The 21,646-nt window shown below is 36.6% G+C and overlaps 1 protein-coding gene across 4 annotated transcripts in view; it reads left to right on the top strand.

The window, feature by feature from the left end:
* The window catches only part of PARL (presenilin associated rhomboid like), a 48,218-nt gene that overhangs the window by 12,556 nt on the left and 14,016 nt on the right, over nucleotides 1-21,646 (top strand). The window contains exons 3-5 of one of the 4 annotated variants that reach the window (XM_081301076.1): nucleotides 165-305; nucleotides 3,552-3,600; nucleotides 21,512-21,607. In XM_081301076.1, the coding sequence (XP_081157202.1) occupies nucleotides 165-305; nucleotides 3,552-3,600; nucleotides 21,512-21,607 (286 nt within the window). Of the gene's footprint in view, nucleotides 1-164; nucleotides 306-3,551; nucleotides 3,657-10,783; nucleotides 10,938-11,261; nucleotides 11,500-21,511; nucleotides 21,608-21,646 lie in introns of those variants that run through there. The other 3 variants (XM_081301078.1, XM_081301079.1, XM_081301077.1) reach the window with 3 other exon arrangements.

Genomic DNA, 21,646 nt, shown 5'->3' with positions numbered 1-21,646 from the left:
GAAGTTAACAAAATGGAAAACAATAAAATGTTCTTGTCACCTGATAGTTTTTACTGTGCCAGATGTTCCTTCTATTGGTTTGTAAAAGCAAAGTATTGTCCTTGGAATTATATAGAGACCTATTTCCCTATTAGTTATTTTGTATTACATTTAATTTTATATAGTTTACAGGCTGTGCATTTGGATCAGCAGCTATTTGGCAATATGAATCACTGAAGTCCAGAGTCCAGAGTTATTTCGATGGTATAAAAGCTGATTGGTTGGATAGCATAAGACCACAAAAAGAAGGAGACCTCAGAAAGGAGGTAAATATAAACTTTACTTTCTTTGTTATAGTTAACCACAATTTTTGAAGTCTGGTTAACCAATTTATGAAGTCTTTTTTAGATAATGGTTATATTCCATCCATAGATGTTAAGACAGTGTACTTAACATTCTTCTTTAAAGTCCTTTTACCACAGTAAGTATTATTAATGTGTTATCTGTCTGGCAGTGTTGTACTTGATAGTGTTCCAAGAATTTTTTCCTTCTACCCATATGCATCAAATTCACCACAGATAGTTGTTAAAAATTAATGTATTGGGGCCTCATCCCAGCCCTACTACAGTATAAGGCCCATTATTTTACTTGTATCACCTTGCTGGATGACTTCAGAGTGTGTATCAAAATCAGGAGTTACTCAAAATATACATGCCTTAGGGGTAGAGCCACCAACTAACTGGATTTTGAAGAGCTTTCTAAGGTAAAATCCCCATTGTTGAGTGTTTCTGACTCTACTTAGTATGGGATACAACACAGAGGTGCAACTATAGAACTTACAGAAATTTCTATTTATTTATTTGGGGAAGGGAGTGCCAGGGAATGAACTTAGAGGCACTTGACCACTGAGCCATATCCCCAGCCCTATTTTGTGAGACAGGGTTTCACTGAGTTGCTTAGTGCTTCCTCATTTCTGAGGCTGGTTCTGAACTTGCAATCATCCTGCCTCAGCCTCCCCAGCCGCTGAGATTATAGGTGTGCGCCCCATACCTGGCTTCCATTTATTTTTTAATATGCACATGGTGGCTCCTCAGTTCTCTGAATGATTTGTTTCTCTCTTTTTTTTTTTTTTTGGCAGTACTGATGATTGAACACAGGGGCACTTTACCACTGAGCTACATCCCCAGTCTTTTTAAATTTTGTTTTATTTTTTTTAATTTGAGACAATCTGATACTGGTTGATGAGAGCCTGAGAAGAAAAATCTTGGATTTTCTTTTTACTAATGACAGTTTGAGGTTTTCATATTTAGGGAGAAGGAATCATTCCTCTGTTTCCCTATAGGTTCAGAGAGGCTTTATGGCAGAACAATGATAATATTTGCAGGTGAAAACAATAACTAACAGATTTTTATTCAGTATATTATTCAAGAGGATTGTAAAACAGACATTACATAACCCTGGATCCCTTCAAAAGCTAGAGGTTTCCAGCGTGTCTCTGTGCTGTGAAGTTTTAATGTCCAAGCGTACCTCAATTTTTTTTTTTTTTTAATATTAGTTGTTGTTGGTCCTTTATTTATATGTGGTGCTGAGAATTGAACCCAGTGCCTCACACATGCTAGGTAAGTGCTCTACCACTGAGCCACAACCCCAGCCCCTATTTTTCACCATTTTAAAGAAACATTTGGGGGCTGGGGTTGTGGCTCAGTGTAGAGCACTTGCCTAGAATGTGTGAGGCACTGGGTTTGATTCTCAGCACCACATTAAAAAAAAAAAATTAAATAATTTTTGAAAGGTATTAAAAAAAAAAGATTCACTATGATGGAAATACTTCATGGGAAAAAAAAGGTGAAAAATAGCATAAGCAATATATATATAATCTTAGTCCAAAATAGATTTTTATAATAGCTAAATGATAGGTTGTGATACATAAAATTCATGCCCATTAAAGAAAACTGTTACAATACATGAATTTAAGATGGAAAATAAAAGTTTTACACAGCCTGGGCAGCAAAGCAAGATTCTGGGACCCCATTCACACCACTGCCTGTGCAGTGAATAAGGTCTGGGAACTCATGCACAAATTTATTATAATTACAGAAATGGAATCACATACATACTGAACAGTAATTTTTTTTATCCTGAGTTTTTTTCCATAACAAAATCTAGTTCAATTTTATAATTAGAATGTGTTTTCTTATTTTAAACTTTTAATCATGGAAAATTATAAACATATACAAAAGTAGAAAAGTATTACGTACCACCATTGTCCAACTTCAGTGGTTACTAACAGTGCCAATTTTGTTATACATCTATTTCCCTTTCATTTCCTCTCCCTCACTGCATTATTATTTTTTCATTTGTTTTGCAGTACTGGAGATTGAACACAGGGGAGTGCTGCTATTGAACTAACTTCTCAGCCCATTTTATTTTTTGTTTTGAGACAGGGTCTTGCTAGGTTGCCAAGAGGGCCCTCAAATTTGGAATCCTTCTGCCTTAAGCTCCTGAGTTGCTGGGAACACAGGCATGCACCACTGCTCCTGGCAAGTCTTAGGCATATTTCAACCATAAAAATTTCAGTGTATATCTTTAAAAATTTAGGATTCTCCTTATATCTTTGTCTGAACTTCAATGCCATTATTATATCTTTTAAGAAAAATAGCAATTTTGCTACAAAATATTCTCAGGATTTTATTTTTATCTTATTTATTTATTTATTTATTTATTTGAGACCAGATCTCAATGTATGTTTCAGGCTGGCCCCAAGCTCTTGGTCTCAAGTATTCCTCTTTCCTCAGCGTGGTGCATACCACCCTGCCTAAACAGATTTTTTTTTTTTCCTGATGGTACTAGGGATGGAACCCAGGGGAGTTTACCACTGGACTATATTCCCAGTTCTTTTTATTTAAAGGCAGGATCTTACTAAGTTGCTGAGGGTCTCAGTTAATTGCTGAGACTGACTTTGAACTTGTGATCCTCCTGAGTCTCTGGAATTACAGGCATGTGTCACTAGAATTTTAAAACTGGCCTCAGCTGGAATTTTAAAACTCAATAGGCCCTTGGTGAATAATCACTCAATGCCTGTCTATATCTGATAGTGTAGCTTAGTTGCTTCACATTATTGATATTCCTCCTGGCGATGCTGCTTGATATCTATTATTGTCCCATGTATATATCAGGAAACCAAAGCTAAGACGTAAAATGTCTAGTCAGTGACTGTGTTGAGAATGTAATCTGACTAAAACACATGCTTTTTCCATTCTACTGCATTGTGATTATTTTGCAAATGAGTAATTCCTTTTTTTTTTTTAACTTTGTAGTAGTAGATGGACAACATGCCTTTATTTATTTATTTATTTTATAGTGTGTGTGTCATTATATTTTATTTATTTTTATGTGGTGCTGAGTATCGAGCCCAGTGCCTCACACATGATAGGAAAGTGCTCTGCCACTGAGCGATAGCCCCAGCCTCAAGAATCCCTCTTTCATACACAGGCATTTCCTTTCTGGATTTTCATTTTCCTAGCCTAAAAGTGTTTCACGTGCGGTGATATGCAATTTTCCTTCTGTTTTAGATTAACAAGTGGTGGAATAACCTAAGTGATGGCCAACGGACTGTGACAGGTTTGTGTTAGCTTACACGTTTTAGCCATTCAAGGGAAGAGAAATCAAATCAAAAGGTACAGTATGTCACAGGCAATGGCTTTCATACGTGCTCACCAGTGGTTTAGAAGACATTCAGAGTCTGTACCTATAGGCTGATGTAAGAGTGCAAAAAACTAGTTTGGCATGAGGGTTTTCATGACTTTCTGGGTCACATTTTTGAATTTTGATCTAATATACTGACAAAATGATTAGTTTGTTATAGAATCTTTCCTTGTAGCATAGCTCATGAGTAATTATTACTTCCCCTATTTAATAAGTTAAAGTAGACATTGATAAAAGTACCTTCTATATATTGTGTGCTTTATGCATATTATCTCCTTATCTTGCAGGGTTGCTTATAGGGTAGTTGTCTCCATTTTTATAGAAAGGAAACCAACTTTCAGAGAAGGAACTGTTTGAAAGTCAAACTGTTAATAAATAGTAGGGCTGAGTTTCAGAATGCAGTGTCTCATTCTAAAGCCAATTTTCAATCTCTTCCACCTTTGCTATTTATAAGACCCTCTTTAAATGTAAACACGCAATGCATGTCATTATGATTTTTTAATTTTTCTTCTTTGTAAATTTTTATGGAAAGATAGATCTAGCTCTTTAACATTTGTACAATATTTTTTAGCCCTATGTGACTAATTTGGGAAAGTGGATTTGTAAGTTATTTCAGAGGAGATAGGAAAAAAATATTGTAGAGAATAGCAAAATATTGCCTTTAGTCACTTATTAGTATCTACCTAAGTAGAGAAAGTATGGTTTTTTTTTTTTTTTTTTTTTTTTTTTTTTTTTTTAAGAGAGAGTGAGAGAGGAGAGGGAGAGAGAGAGAGAGAGAGAGAGAGAGAGAGAGAGAGAGAGAGAGAGAGAATTTTTTTTAATATTTATTTTTTAGTTCTCGGTGGACACAACATCTTTGTTGGTATGTGGTGCTGAGGATCGAACCCGGGCCGCACGCATGCGAGGCAAGCACGCTACCGCTTGAGCCACATCCCCAGCCCCGAGAAAGTATGTTTATCTTCCTTTTTTCAGACTATTTTCTCTATCTGGAAGCCTTTTTTTTTTTTTTTTTTTAAAGAGAGAGAGAGGAGAGAGAGAGAGAGAGAGAATTTTTAATATTTATTTTTCAGTTCTCGGCGGACACAACATCTTTGTTTTGTATGTGGTGCTGAGGATCGAACCCGGGCCGCACGCATGCCAGGCGAGTGCGCTATCGCTTGAGCCACATCCCCAGCCCCTCTATCTGGAAGCCTTAATTTTTGCTTTCTCTTTTCCTGAACTCATTGCAGTTTTTGTCATTTTTAACACCTCCTGCCTTATACATGTAACAACCTTGAGAGAAATGTAAGGATCTTGAGGACAAGTGATTTGATTTTTCCATTTTGTTATAGCACTTAGCACATATATTACACTAGAGGCAATCAATTAAAATCTGTTTGAATGTTGAATGGTATCTTTGTTTTTTATTTTTTAAATTTTAATTTGTTATATATGACAGCAGAATGCATTACAATTCATATTACACATATAGAGCACAAATTTTTTTTGAGAGAGAATTTTTTAATGTTTATTTTTTAGTTTTTGGTGGACACAGCATCTTTATTTTTATGTGGTGCTAAGGATCGAACCCAGCGCCCCGCGTATGCCAGGTGAGCGCGCTACAGCTTGAGCCATAGCCCCATCCCAAGAGCACAATTTTTTATATCTCTAGTTGTACACAAAGTAGAATCATACTATTTGTGTCTTCATACATATACTTAGGATAACGATGTCTATCTCATTCCACCGTCTTTCCTACCCCCAAACCCCCTTCCTTCCCCTCCCTCCACTTTTCCCCTTTGCTCTATCTAGAGTTCATCTAATCCTCCCATGCCTCCCCTACCACATTATGAATCAGTAGCCTTAAATCAAAGAAAACATTTGGCATTTGGTATTTTTGGGATTGGCTACCTTCACTTAGCATTATATTCTCCAACTCTACCCATTTACCTGCAAATGCCATGATTTTATTCTCTTTTAATGCTGAATAATATTCCATTGTGTATATATACCATGTTTTCTTTCTCCATTCATCTACTGAAGGGCATTTAGGTTGGTTCCAGTTTAGCTATTGTGAATTGTGCTACTACAAACATTGATGTGGCTGTGTCCCTGTAGCATGCTGTTTTTAAGTCCTTTGGGTATAGACTGAGGAGTGGGATAGCTAGGTCAAATGGTGATTCCATTCCTAGTTTTCCATGGATTCTCCATGCTGCTTTTCCATATTGGCTGCACCAAATTTGCAGTCCCACCAGGAGTGTATGAGTGTGACTTTTCCCCACATCCTCGCCAATACTTGTTGTTGTTGTTCGTCTTCTTAATAGCTGCCATTCTGACTGGAGATGAAATCTTTGCATTTCTCTGGTTGGTAGAGATGTTGAACATTTTTTCATATATTTGTTGATTGATTGTATATCACCTTCTGAGAAGTATCTGTTCCGGTCCTTGGCCCATTTATTGATTGGGTTATTTGGGTTTTGGTGTTAAGATTTTTGAGTTCTTTATATATCCTAGAGATTAGTGTTCTATCTGATGTGTGTGTGATAAAAATTTGTTCCCACGTTGTAGGCTTTCAGTTCACCTCACTGATTGTTTCTTTTGCTGAGAAGAAGCTCTTTAGTTTGAATCCATTTCATTTATTGATTCTGGATTTTAATTCTTGCACTATATGAGTCTTATTAAGGAAATAGGGGCCTCTGACATGATGGAGAATTCGGGCCTACTTTTTCTTCTAATTGATGCAGTGTCTCTGGTTTAATTTCTAGATCCTTGATGCACTTTGAGTTTTGTGCATGGTGAGAGATAGGGGTTTAATTTCATAATTTCATTTTGTTGCATATGGATTTCCAATTTTCCCAGTACCATTTGTTGAAGAGGCTATCTTTTCTCCAATGTATGTTTTTGGTGCCTTTGTCTAATGTAAGATAATTGTAATTATGTGGGTTAGTCTCTGTGTCCTCTATTCTGTACCATTGGTCTACCAGTCTATTTTGGTGCCAATACCGTGCTGTTTTTGTTACTGTTGCTCTGTAGTAAGTTTAAGGTCTGGTATAGTGATGCCATTTGCTTCACTTTTCTTGCTAAGGATTGCTTTAACTATTCTGGGTCTCTTATTTTTTCAGATGAATTTCATGACTGCTTTTTCTATTTCTTTGAGGAATATCATTGGGATTTTGATTGGAATTACATTAAATCTAGATAGTGCTTTTGGTAATATGATCATTTTGGCAATATTAATTCTGCCTATTCAAGAACAAAGGAGATTTTTCCATCTTCTAAGTTCTTCTTTCTTTCTTTAGCATTCTGTAGTTTTTGTTGTGGAGGTTTTTCACCTCTTTTTGTTAAGTTGATTCCCAAGTATTTTATTTTATTTTTTTGAGGCTATTGTAAATGGGGTAGTTTCCTCGTTTCCCTTTCAGAGGATTTGTCACTGATATACAGAAATGCCTTTGATTTATGGTTCTTGATTTTGTATCCTCCTACTTTCCTGAATTCATTTACTAGTTCCAGAAGTTTTCTGGTGGAATTTTTTGGGTCTTCTAGGTATAGAATCATATTGTCGGCAAATAGTGCTAATTTGAGTTCTTCTTTACCTATCTGTGTCCCTTTAATTTCTTTCATCCAATTGCTCTGGCCAGTGTTTCAAGAGCTATGTTAAATAGAAGTGGTAAAGAGGGCATCCCTGTCTTGTTCCAGTTTTTAGATGGAATGCCTTCAGTTTTTCTCCATTTAGAGTGATATTGGCCTGGGGCTTATCATAGATAGCTTTTACAATCTTGAGATATGTTCCTGTTATCCCTGGTTTTTCTAGAGTTTTGAACATGAAGGAGTGGTGTATTTTGTCAAATGCTTTTTCTGCATCTATTGAGATGATCATGTGGTTCTTCTCTTTAAGTCTATTGATGTGATGGATTACATTTATTGATTTCTGTATGTTGAACCAACTTTGCATCCCTGGGATGAAGCTCACTTGATCGTGGTGTCTGTCTTTTTGATATGTTTTTGTATTTGATTTGCCAGAATTTTATTGAGAATTTTTTCATCTATGTTCATTAGAGATGTTGGTTTGAAGTTTTCCTCTCTTTGATGTGTCTTTGCCTGGTTTTGGAATCAGGGTGATATTGGCCTCATAGAATGAGTTTGGAAGTGTACTCTCTTTATCTATTTCTTGAAATAAATTGAAGAGTATCGGTATTAGTTCTTCATTAAAGGTCTTGTATCCATCCGGTCCTGGGCTTTTCTTGGTTGGTAGGCTTCTGATGGTGTCTTCTCTTTTATCTTGAAATTCATCTGTTTAAATTGTATATATCATCCTGATTCAATTTGAGCAAATCATATGACTCTAGAAATTTGTTTATGCCTTCGATATTTTCTATTTTATTTCAAAATAATTTCTAATTATCTTTTGTATATCTGTAGGGTCTGTTGATATTTCCTTTTTTATCATGTATGTTAGTAATTTGAGTTTTCTCTCTCCTTCTCTTCATTAACATGGCTAAGGGTACGTCAATTTTATTTATTTTTTCAAAGAACCAGCTTTTTGTTTTGCCAATTTTTTCAGTTGCTTCTTTTGTTTCAATTTCATTGATTTCAGCTCTGATTTTTATTACTTCTTGTCTTCTGCTTTTGGTGTTCATTTGTTCTTTTTCTAGGTCTTTGAAATATAATGTTAAGTCATGTATTTGTTGATTTTTTTTCTTCTTTGAAGGAATGAACTCCATGCAATGAAGTTTCCTCTTAGTATTGCCTTCATAGTATCCCAGAGATTTCAATATGTTGTATCTGTGTTCTCATTTACCTCCAAGAATTTTTTGATCTCCTTGATGTCTTTTGCAACCCATTGTTCATTCAGTAACAAATTATTTAGTTTCCAGGTGTTGGAATAGCTCTTATTTTTTATTTTATCATTGATTCCATTATGATCTGATAGAATGCAGGGTAGTATCTCTACTTTATTTGCTAAAGAGTTGCTTTGTGGCATAATATATGGTCTGTTTTAGATGTGCTGCTGAAAAGAAAGTATATTTGCTTGTTGAAAGATAAAATATTCTATATATGTCAGTTAAGTCTAAGTTGTTGATTGTACTATTGAGTTCTACAGTTTCTTTATTCAGCTTTTGTTTGGAAGATCTATCCAATGGTGAAAGAGGTGTGTTAAAAGTCACCCAGAATTATTGTGTTGTGGTCTATTTGACTCTTGAACCTAAGAGGAGTTTGTTTGAACGTAGATGCTCCATTGTTGGGACATAGATATTTATAATTGTATGTCTTGTTGATGAATGGTTCCCTCAAGCAGTATGAAATATTCTTCTTTATCTCTTTTGATTAACTTTGGCTTGAAGTCTATTTTATTTGATATGAAAACCCCTGCTTATTTCCGCAGTCCATGAGAGTGGTATGATTTTTCCCAACCTTTCACCTTCAGTCTGTGTATATCTTTTCCTGTGAGATGAGTCTCTTGGAGGCAGCATATTCTTGAGTCTTTTTTTATTTTATTTTTTTAAATCTAATCTGCCAGTCTGTCTTTTGATTGGTGAATTTAACATTAACATTAACATTCAGGGTTATTATTGAGACATGATTTGTATTCCCAGCCATTTTTGTTTATTTTTGGTATTTAACTTCACTTGGTTTATCCTTTGATTAGTTTTTCCTTTAGTGTCATACCTCCCATTGCTGATTTTCATTGTTTTTCAGCTTCTCTTCTTTGAATATTTTGCCGAGGATGCTCTGTAGTTCAGGCTTTCTAGTTGTAAATTCTTTTAACTTTTGTTTATCATGGAAGGTTTTTATTTCATCATCTAAAGCTTAATTTTGCTGGATATAAGATTCTTGGTTGGCATCCGTTTTATTTATTTATTTTTTAGTTGTAGTTGGACACAATGCCTTTGTTTTATTTATTTTTATGCGGTGCTGAGGATCAAACCCAGGGCCTCACTTGTTGTGCTAGGCGAGCACTCTACCTCTGAGCCACAACCCCAGCCCAGCATCCATTTTCTTTCAGGGTATGGTATAAGTTGTTCCAGGATCTACTGGTTTTGAGGGTCTGGGTTGTAAAATCTGCTGAGATACAAATTGGTCTAGGATCTCCTGGCTTTGAGGGTCTGGGTTGTAAAATCTGTTGAGAAGGGAATTGGTATCCCCTATATGTTATCTGATCCTCTCTCTGGTGGCCTTTAAGATTCTATCCTTATTCTGTATGCTAGATATTTTCATTATAATGTCCCTTGGTATAGATCTGTTGTAATTTTGTATATTTAGTGTCCTATAAGCCTCTTGTATTTGATTTTTCAATTCATTCTTCATGTTTGGGAAATTTTCTGATATTATCTCATTGAAGAGATTGTGCATTCCTTTGGTTTGAATCTCTGTGCCTTCCTCTATCCCAATAACTCTTAGATTTGCTCTTTTGATGCTATCCCATAATTCTTGGATGTTCTGCTCACGGTTCCTTACCATCTTCACTTTGTGGTCAACTTTATTTTGCAGATTGTATACTTTGTCTTCATTATCTGACGATCTCTCTTCCAGGTGATCTAGTCTATTGGTGATGCTTTCTATTGTTTTTTTTCTTTTTAATATTTATTTTTTAGTTTTAGGTGGACACAATATCTTTATTTTACATTTATGTGGTGCTGAGGATCGAACCCAGTGCCTCATGCATGGTAGGCGAGCACTCTACCACTGAGCCACAATTCCAGCCCTCTATTGTTTTTTGTTTGGTTTATTGTTTCCTTTATTTCAAGGATTTCTGATTTTTTTTTTTCTCAGAATCTCTCTTTCTTGAAGTAATCTTTTGCTACTTGTATTTGCTTTCTTATCTCTTTGTTAGAGTGATCAATGGATGCCAGTATTTGTTCCTTTATCTGTTTATTGGTGTTGTCAGTAGTTGCCTGTATTTACGCTCTTATCTCTTTGTTGGAGTGATCAATTTTTGCCTGTATTTGCTCATTTAGGTCATTCTTTAATTCATAGATCATTTTAATTATGAACATTCTGAATTCTTTACCTGACATTTCATCAACTGGACTGCCCATGGGTTCTGTTATTGTGTCCTAATTGGTTTGGGGCATTTTCCTCCCTTGTTTTTTCATGTTGTCTATGTGATTTCCTTTCTTGCAGTGTGGATGTGAGGTATTACAGTTTCTACCCTATAATCTTGTAGTATCTGTACAGATTATCTGTACCTCACCTTGGCGTTGGGCTTCCAGACCCTGCCAGTGTCCCAGGATGGATGCTACTGCAACTATAGGTCGTCACGGCAATAGCAGGAGGTAACTCCAGATACCAGTGGAGGTGCCCCAAGATGGATGCAACAGAGATGGGGTTGAAAGGGTGGGCCTTACACTGGCTTTGGGATGCCTGCTCCAAGATGCAGCTGCTTCTAGGCTCTGTCTGTTGTCCCAAGGTAGAGGCTACTACATGGGGAAGGCTATGAGGATGGCTGCAGTATCTCAAATTAGATCTGGGCTCCCAGGTGGTGGTGGGGGGTGGGCAAGCTTACCCTGGGCCCTGCTCACAGGTCAGCGAGTAGAGTCTGGGCCCTGCCTGAGCTCTGGCAGGTCTCTGGCAGGTGTCTGCCAGTGATGGGATGGACTCGGGCCTACCTTGGGCCCCAGCTTCCGCGCAGGTCAGTGAGGCGGAGCTGGGCTGAGCCTGACTTCGGTGGGTGTCTGCTGGTGGGCGGAGGCGGTCTTATTTTTATTTTTGATTGGATACATTTTGTAGTCCTGAAAGTTTCCTTCACTTTCAGAGCCCCGAGGCCACGTGACTTCTCTTAGCCAGAAGGTGAACATCATCTGGTGGTTCCTTCCAGCCGATTCGGATGATAGGATGGTGGGTCAGCATCCTCTTCTCTACTACAAGGGAGTGATCAGTGTCTTCAAGGTGTCCTAGGACGCAGCCCTTGAATGGCATTTTGAACCAATAGATTGAGATGTTTCAAAGTATATTGCCACACCTTTACAGAGTATGGACTCCAGAGTGTCAATAGTTACTTCACAGAAATCTCTCTCTTGACTGAGATTCATATATTTGTTTGCAAGTTTTCTGGAAATAACAGAATTTTCTTAGGATAACAAAATTTTGATTTCCTTCAGTATTTTCAAAGCATTTTATAATATCTTGAAATTAATACCTTGTATTCTTTGAGGGCACTTGTAAAGGTTTTCTGCCATTTCACATGAAGAAACATGGACTCAGGGACGGGGTTGTGGCTCAAGCGGTAGGTAGTGCGCTTGCCTGGCAAGCGTGCAGCCCGGGTTCGATCCTCAGCACCACATTCAAACAAAGTCTTTGTCATGCCAGTAAATAGTTATTCAAAGAAGCCAGTTGGGAGGTTTTTGAAAATCAGAGTTCTACCCTCTAGCCTTATGGGTTTTTTTTTTTTTTTTAAAGCAATTTGTCGTCAGGAGTATAGTATAGTTGTGATAAAACTAGCAACTTGAGTATAAAGTGCTTTGAATAACATAAATGTGAATGGTTCTGCTAAAGATCTTGAATTGACACATTATTCAAGAGACATTTAAAAGATGAGGAAACAATTTGAGCTGTTTCACATTGCCTCATACTTCTCTAGTAGTAGTATAGCTTTACAACATCTGTTAACTATAGACTGCAATTCTCAAGGATAAACTGGTGCTTTAATAATATGTTGTCTCCATTAGAGGTGACAGTCCAGCTTTCCTTGCTTAGCTTTCTCAGTTGCTACTCAGGCTGATCCTAAGTGAAGGCTGACTCAGCTCATCACTGAGTAAGGAGTGATAGATTTACTCTGTTCAGTTTTTTTCCCTAGGATTATAGATGGTAATGTGCATGTTCTTCTTTTTGTATTTTTTAAAATGTTTTTTTAGTTGTAGATGGACACAATATCTTTTATTTATTTATTTTTATGTGATACTGAGGATCGAACTCAGTGCCTCACACAAGGCAGGCACTCTACCACTGAGCTACAGCCCCAGCCCATTCTTCCGGTCATTTTTAAAGAACCAAAATTCTTACCTAGAACTTTCAATATCTGAGACCAGAACTTTGCTCCATAGTGTTTATCTCTAGACAGTTGGCAGCATGAAAGACCTAGTAGGTTATTAAAGATTTCTGTGATGACACCAAGCACTTCACATAAGGATTTCTTGCTATCTGAATCTCTTGGGCTTCTGAATTTGGACAGCAAGATTTTGGGATCTAGTAGGTTCAGACAGCAAAGCATTTTGTCCAAATGTCTTTGGTTCTGGAGTTTTGATAGTAAGGCATGACTCAAATTTATCAATTTTTTTTTTAGTTCTAAATTTAGATAATTTATTCTGATAGGGATACTTGTAATTTATTTCATTGATAAAGTGGAGTCCATGGTACAGTGAAAAACCTCCCTTGTATATCATGTTAGATTTGGAGTCTTTAGTGTTCTATTTTGTCTGTCCTTGAGATTTCACTTTTTAAAGATGTGGTTTTAATTCTTTTTTATTTGGTTATGGGATTTTTTTTCATGTTCTTAATTGTTATACAGAACTATGCCCCCAAACTTTGTATTAATTAGAAAGAAGATTTTGTAAGCTCTTGGTATTTTTAGGGTCAAGAGCACAAGGTAGCAGTTTTCAAAGTGAGACTTGTCTGTGCTTTTGTATTTCACTGGTTGCCTCTTCTGACCTGATCTGTAAGGTCCCCAGGCAGCCTCCAAGGAGAATATTTTGTCCAGCCTTTCTGGTTTTCAGGGTTGCCTTTGAGGGCCTTGCTAGGTTCCTGTTCTTTCAGCAGAATGCTGCCTTCACTATTTTGGAATTCAGGAGAAAGATTCAGTTCAGGTATTGTTTTTTATCAAAGTGGGCACAATGAGGAGAAGTCCATATCTTTTGTCAACTCCAAAGTTTAGGCACTGCTTGCCTTAAGGCCCTCAACCCCTCTGCCCCAGTCTCTGAAGTCTATTTTTTTCTTTGCAATGCTGTTTTCCATCAAATTATTGGGTTTTAGTTCAATTTTCTTTCTCCTTTTACCTTTTTAAGGTTTTTAAGTTCCCAGGCCAAAATCTCTTTCCCTATTAATGAGATTGCTGGTGAGGTAGTGTTTTCCTTGATCTTCTAGTTCCTCTTAACTTTTTCATCAGTTACTACTTTTCTGTAATTCCTGGCTTCCTAGTCTTCAGACAAGTTATCTCTGGGAAAGAAAGGACACAACTAATGCTGAGTGCCTCCTATTGCTTCCAGTACTATCCTAGGTGCTTTATGTGCTGTAAAGTGTTATGGTTATGAATCATCATAAGAACCTTGTTAATAGTATCCTCATTTTTCAGGTAGACTAACAGAGGCTCAGATGGGTTAAATAACAATCTGAGTTCACAGACTTCTTAGAAGGGGGTGGATATGGGGAAGCTGGGGATATAACTCAGTTGGTAGAGTGCTTGCCTTGCATGCACAAGGCCCTGGGTTCAATTCCCCACCACCACAAAAAAAAGAAAAGAAAACCTTTGTTCTTTCATCTTCTTAACCAGGAGTTTTAAAAGAATAAAATTTATTATTTAGGTGAGAAAAAAAAGAAGGGTGGATATGGGAATCAAACATACTTCATAATTCAAATAATGTGCTTTTTATTACAACCTATCACTTTCTACTATAACAAATCACAGTTGTTATAATTACTACAGTTTTGCCCCATCCCAGGTATCTGGGTACTGTTTAAAAGCCCAAATTTCAATAGTGTTCCAAGTCATCAAGCTGGTACCCAGGGGAGAAAGGGAGCCCTTCTTGACTTCCTGGGTTTGATTTGTCATTATAAGATGAATAGGTATACATAGTAACAGATGAAAAAAGTTTCCTTCTCATAATAATCACCACCTCATTAATTGCTTTTGTATTCTCACAAATAATGTTTTTATATGTAAGCATTTATATCTATCTGAAGTTCAAAACATAAATTGTGATATATAATGCATCTTTTCTACTTTGATTTTTTTCACTTAATACTTTAAAGAACATTTCATATCAATACAAATAGATCTGTTGCATTCTTTTGTATATTTTATTGAAGATTAATGTACATAGAGTTGTGTACAAATATATTGAATTATAATTTTCACAAACTGAACATGTCCATAATAACCAGCATCCAAATCAAGAAATGGAAATTATATTCCAGCCTTATTCTTTTTTAATGTCATTGTAGCATTCCATATGGATGAATATTATTTAACATTTCTTTTATTAATGTATACTTAGGTTGTTTTTAGTCTTTGCTTTTATAAGTAATACTACAGTGGATATTCTTCATATCCTTTGCAGCCTTGTGCAGGTGTATTTTTAGGATGAGTTACTGAAGATAGAATGCTGAGTCAAAAGTACTCAGTATATACATTCAAAATTTTGTATTGTTGTAAAAGAAGTTCTACGCCAATTTAAATGTCCAATAATGTATAGAGTATATATAGGTCAGATTAATTTCTTAAAGTTGCTCACAGGGATTGATTAGATATGCTCATCTACAGGGAGAATGCAGAGAAATGATAACCCCTTTTATGGTTAGCAGTATGGGGTCTTTGCCTCGCTGTGTGTGTGTGTGGGGGGGGGATTTGTCCCATATTAGTTTCTGTTTTCCCATATTAGTTTTGAACTTTGTCTTCATCCCATGGGAGGATGGAATATGGATAGTCCGAGTTTCCTCTTGATTCCAAGTAACTACGGGCCTTGACCTTATTCAATTAAACCAGTAATTGAGTCCTCTAGTTTTGTGGATGCTGCCTAGAAAGAGAAATTGTAGGCACTAAGTGAAGCTAACAGGTTGACTCCTGTACTTGCCTGATTCCTGTGAATTGGATTTAGGGGTTGCTTAAGCTCATTCTTTGGCTGCTATGGATATTCATACTTGTCACTTTCTGGATGGCAGATCTGGGGTCAGTTAGCAGCCTCCTCAGGTTGCGGAGCTGTGGAGGGGTGAATTGGCTCACCCCAGAAACAGAAGGTATCCTGTGCTTAGCTATTGGACTTCAAGTGGGATAGTAAGTTTTTTGTTTTTTTGTTTTTTTAAGGAAAAGAAAAGAGGTTGCACTGCTTTCTCTGGGCCACAAGACTAGAGGTTGCTGAACCAAGTGTTTCCCAGATCAGTGTGTCACTTTTTTAAAAATTGAAATATAACTCTTATATCTTTAATTCACCAACAAGTATGGTCTTTATTACAGTCACAAGGTTGTATATCTATCTAATCCCAAAACATTTTCATTATCCCAAACATTTTCCTTATCCATTAGCCGTCATTCCTCATTCTCCTCAGCTCTAGGCAACCACTAATCTGTTTTTCTATGGATTTGCCTGTTCTGGACATTTCATATAAACGGAATCACGTAATAATGTGGCTTAATTGTGAATTGGCTTAATTCAAGGCCACAAAGATTCATACCTATATTTTCTGCTAAGATTTATAGTTTTCCCTCCTATATTTAGGTCTTTGATATATTTTGAGTTAGTTTGTATTTGCTGTAAGGTCGAAGTCCAGATTCAGTCTTTTATTTATGAATATCCACTTGTCTCTTCAACATTTATTGAAAAAACTATACTTTCCCCATGAGTTACCTTTGAACATTAGTCAAAAACCAATTGGCCATGATTGTGTGGGTTTATTTCTGGTGTGTCGATTCTATTTCGTTTTCTGTATGTCTGTCCTTACGCTAGTACTACACTGTCTTGATTACTGTTAAGTTTGTGTTGTATGTTTTGAAGCCAGTAATTGAGTCCTCTAGCTTTGTTAATATGAAGTATTACATTGATTGATTTTTCACACGTTGAAGCAGCTTTCCATTCCTGTGACAAATTCCATTTGATCATGATTTATATGTTGCTGGATTTGTTAACATTTCCTCTAGAATTTTAGTATAAATATTCATGAAGCAATGTTGATAGTTTTCTTCTGATATCTTTGGTTTGATATCAATGTAATACTGGCTGCATAGAATGACTCAAAAGATGTTCTTTCCTCTTTTTTTTTTTTTTTTAAAGGAGGGTTTTAGAATGGTTGGTGTTAATTTCACCTTTCTTTGGTATTCATCTGTTGTAAATTGAATAGTGTCTCCCCACACCTCCAAAAAGTCTTGTCCACCCAGAACCACAGAATGTTACCTTGTTTGAGATAAGGGCTTTGTAGGTATAGTTACAATGAGATCATATTAGAGTGGACTCCAAAACTAATGACTCATGTCCTTAGAAGAGTGTAAAGACTTAAAAAAAAAAAAAATCCCTTGTGAAGAGATGGAGGCAGAGATCAGATTTTTGCGCCTATAAGCCAAGCAATGCTAAGAATTGTAGGAGCCACTAGAAGCTGAAAGAAAGAAAGAAAGGATTCTTCCCTAGAGCATTCAGAAGGAAACATGACTGTTGACATCTTGTTACCTTGACTTAAGAATTTTGGTCTCCAGAAATATAAGAGAATAAATTTCTGTATGTTAAGCCCCTGAGCTTGTGATAATTTGTCATAGCAGCCCTGGGAAACTCAATATCAATGAAGCCATTTAGTTCTGGCTTATTTTTTTGTGGTAAGTTTTGATTACTAATTCAAATTTTTTTTCTTGTTTTCTAGCTATTTAGATTTTCTGTTTCTTTTTGAATCAATTTTAGTAGTTGTGTATTTTTGGGAATTTTTCAGTTTCATCTAATCTCATTTGTTGGTATACACTTATTCTGTTAAAGTCTTGTATATGTGTCTATTGGGATTGAACTCAAGGCCTAATACATGCTAAGCACTCACTCTACCACTGAGCTACATACATCTCTAACCCATGTGATCCTCATTTCTATAAGGTCAATAGTAGGATTCTCCTTTCATTCTGGATTTTGGTAATTTGAGTTTTTAAATTTTTTTTTTAATTACAGCTGAAAGCTTATTTTGCTTATTAGGGTTTCAGAGAACCAACTTTTGGATTCATTGATTTTTCTGTTATTTTTCTATTCTTTATAATATCCTTTGTCTCTAGTAACAAATTTTGTCTTCCTGTATTTTGTCGTTTTTTTGCATGTGGGCTTTTAGATTCCAGGAATATGTTGGAGGTTTTTAAAGATCCTATGGAAATCTCATCCCTCTGCTTTTCATTTAAGATTTTTGGTCTCTTATTTGCCCTGAATGTTATTTACCATCTCAGGCAACCTTTAACTTAAATCATTTACATGTAATTGTTTTTGATAAATGCCCTCTGGGAAAAGGAGGTTTGCACTTGGACAGTTCCATTCATTTTTAAAGTCAGACAGCCTTGAAAGTAGGGTCTTCCTGGGAATCAGCAGGCAGGTCAAATTATGATTATTTTTTGAGATTAAGGCTTGGAAAGAGCTCCAGTTTGGTCTCTCAGCTTCCTTTTGTGTTTGTTGGGCTGTACTGGGAATGTGGGTTGTTTTCAAGGCTTTCTGTAGCTAAAAAGCCGGAGGTGGGACTAGGCAAATTGCTGCAAAGCTAGTTCTGAGAATCAAATAAATGGCCCCTGGGTTTGCTGCAAGTCTTTGGTTAGTTTCCAGAGTTCTGAAATGTTGATTCTGACAGTTTTTGCCACAATTTTTTATAACTTATGAAGGAGAGAATTTTTAGAAAAAATACTTGGCTGTTTTCACTGATATATATGATATAATTGAGTACATCACTCTTGGTAAGGGTAGACTCTGGGGCAGTAGCAACCTTCCTGAATCAGTAGTGCATAGCTTGTCCAAGAAGTTACTGAGTCAGGAGGAAGCAGATAACACCCCTTCTAAGCAGAGACACAGAGACTTTAAGCTGTCCTGTTTCTCAAAAGAGGAGGAGGGGAAAGGAACCATTGCTCCTTGGGCATTTAATGCTATGCTCAGTAGCTTATTTCAGCCTTACTATAGTCTTTCTGCTGGGAATTGAACCCAGAGCCTTGTGCATGCTAGGCAAGTAAGTTACCACTGAACTATGGTCCTCACTATAGCCTTTATGAGGTAGGATGTATTAGTTTCTTTTTACAGATGAGGGACTAAAGTGAAAGGGATGAAAATGCCACCAGTCAATAGAGCTACTAAATAGCATACCTAGGATTCAGACCTACAAAGACCATTCTCTTTCTACTGTATTTTCCATTTATTGTGTTGTCACTGTGTGACTGTTATATTTAATCATACTTTCTCATTTTATCATAATCTAACCTTTTAAGGTAGATTTTACTGTTCTCATCTTACAGAATAGGAAACAGCCTCAGAGGTTAGGCCTCTTGCCCAATTTATAGTGTAAGTAGGCCAGAGTTAGTTATGCTGGATTCCCCTAACTCTTAGCCAATGTGCCCTCAGTAGGTCCTGCCTTAACCACACATCTCTGATTCTGGGAACCAGGCCATGTATTACCCACCTTGAGGACCCTTTGTCTGGTGTCAGAAGCCCTCTGGTGGCCAAGATTGAAATAAATAAATCACAATGGAAAGTGGAAAGGGTACTAGATTAGGAATTTTGCCTTGGCCACTGACTTTGGCTTTCAGGCAACTTGTATGTTTTAAAATCTCAATTTTCTCATCAATAATTGGTCTCCAGAATGCAGTTTACAATGAAGAAAATACTTGCATTTTACTTTTCTCATTTCTTCTTAGTGTGTCTGTTTTACAATGAATTATATTGGTTCATGTACATAATTTGTAATTAAATATAGACATATTAGGTGTGTATATTCAACTGTTTATTGTTAGTGTTCCTAATCAAAGAAGTTTAGTGACCACTGGTCTTCATGAGAGATTTTGACTACGGTGCCAGTACTATATTGTAACTTGTCAGAAAGGATTTTTGCAGTTATATTTGCAGTATTAACTCTGATGACTGTTAACCTTCATATTAGTAGTTATCTTTCCCTTGTTATAATCACTTCATCCAGAGATGCATCCTGCTTTACTACGTGCTGCGGTTTCCAGAAGTTGTGTGTGCTCTGTCACTGGTTTGAGGAAGTAGCTTATGGAACTGACAGAGTAGATAGAGTAGTGGTTGCCATTTTTTAGGCTGGCAGGTGGGATCAGGGGACTCATGTTGCTCTCTTTGCATTGAATTGTAGAGTAAATGCCTAATCCCTGGATGCCTAACATTATGATCATGGAAACTTCCTGCATTTTTATGGTCATGGCTAAATTATTTTCAGGTTTTCTTTACCCAAAATATCAGTCACTATGATTATCTAGACCTAAGGGAGGGCTCTGAAGAGTAAGGGATGTTCTACTCTCAAAACAAACTAAAAAAAACTAGGCAACACTGGGCTCACTTCCCATAGGACACTCCTCTGGGATTCCATTTCTCCATCTGTGGAGAATCTGCTCACTTCCTCATCCCAGATAGCAGGTTCCTCATTAGGAGGTACACACTTGCTCTTCCTTGCCTTGCTCAGGACTCCTTTTTCCCATTCTTTCACACACACTGCTCCTCTCACCTTCTTTGAGAATTCTAGTTAGTTATTTACCAAAGATGGCATTACAGCTGTTGCAGTGCCTATTAGTGAGACATCTGGTACAATGGATGGAATCAATTCAATTGAATGCAATTTAATGTACTATTGAAGAGAAAAAAAATGCAACTAATTAAACTATAAGGGACCACCAGTTGTAAGATACGTCCTGATTTCAGATATTTACATGGTAAATGATGTCTTAAAATATATGAAAAATGGGGCTGGGGATATAGCTCAGTTGGTAGAGTTTGTCTTGCATGCACAAGGCCCTGGGTTCAATCCCCAGCACCACCAAAAAAAAAAAAAAAAAAAAAAACTATGAAAAATGATATCTTCCTTTCTACCTAACTCAAGAGGGAGAGCAGAAACCATAATACCAGGTGGTAACCCAGAGCCTCACAGAATGAGCAAATGTGGAAGCCAACAGTGACTCCAAAATATAGAGCTGCTGGCAAGGACCCTAAAAAGAGTATCTTTTAAAGAAAATTTCTTATCAGAATGTTGCTGTAGTCCTTACCATTGAAGAAGTTGAAGTGCTACTTGCCTGTTGCCTAGAGATTAGAGGAATGAGCAATGTTTAAGTCCTTTAACGAAATCAAGTAGATGATAGTATACTTTGTGCAAGGAGTGTGGCAATTTAAAAAATAAATGCATTTTTAAAGTGTATAATTTTCAAGAATAACTTGATTTTGACCCTAAGTATGACTAATCATTAATTTTATAGTTAAACCTACTCAATTTATTGATCTAACACTATACGTTCTTGCACAAAAAGTCAGCCAAGTTTCCATATGTAAACATTGCAAATAAGCAGTTGCAAAATTCTTCTAGATTATCCCTGAATTCTCTTTTTCTTTTTTCATTCCTGAATTTTTACCATACGTTTAAGAAGTATGCCATCCCTATGGGAAAAGATGAGATGTTAGCTTTTCTACTCTTGGCCAGATAACCTAATTCTGTACATTACTTGTCTCTGAATTGTCCATTATCAAACAATAATTATAGATCTCATTATTTATTGAAAAAAGTAAACTGTTGTGAAGAAGTGAAATATGGATTTAGGTAAAGGAAGTTAACTCCTAGAGCATTTGCAGTTTTTCAGGAATCTCTGACTTAACCAGGATACTTTATAGACATTGATTTCATTTGCTTTCCTTAGCTCACTGTATTCGGGTGAACTTTAGATCTGATTTTCTTTCCTATTTATTTATTTTTGGTGCCAGGGATTGAACCTAGGGGCTCTTAACAACTGAGTCACATCCCTAACCCTTCTTATTTTTTGAGACAGGGTCTTGCCAAGTTGCTTAGGGCTTTGCTAAGTTGCTGAGGCTGGCCTTGAACTTGTGATCCTCCTGCCTCGGCTTCCTGATTCGCTGGGATTACTGGCATGTGCCGTCACACCTGGCCTCTTTCCTCTTATTTTTAACCTCCTTAAATTGTATTTGTTTTGCAGGTATTATAGCTGCAAATGTCCTTGTATTCTGTTTGTGGAGAGTACCTTCTCTGCAGCAGACAATGATGAGATACTTCACATCCAATCCGGCCTCAAGTAAGTCTAACTTGTGATTTTGAGGTAGAGATAATATGA

This window comes from Spermophilus citellus (assembly GCF_964194105.1).
Source record: "Spermophilus citellus genome assembly, chromosome: 7".
In the NCBI taxonomy this organism is placed as follows: Eukaryota; Metazoa; Chordata; class Mammalia; order Rodentia; family Sciuridae; genus Spermophilus; species Spermophilus citellus.
This window is presented reverse-complemented; position numbering and strand designations above follow the sequence as displayed.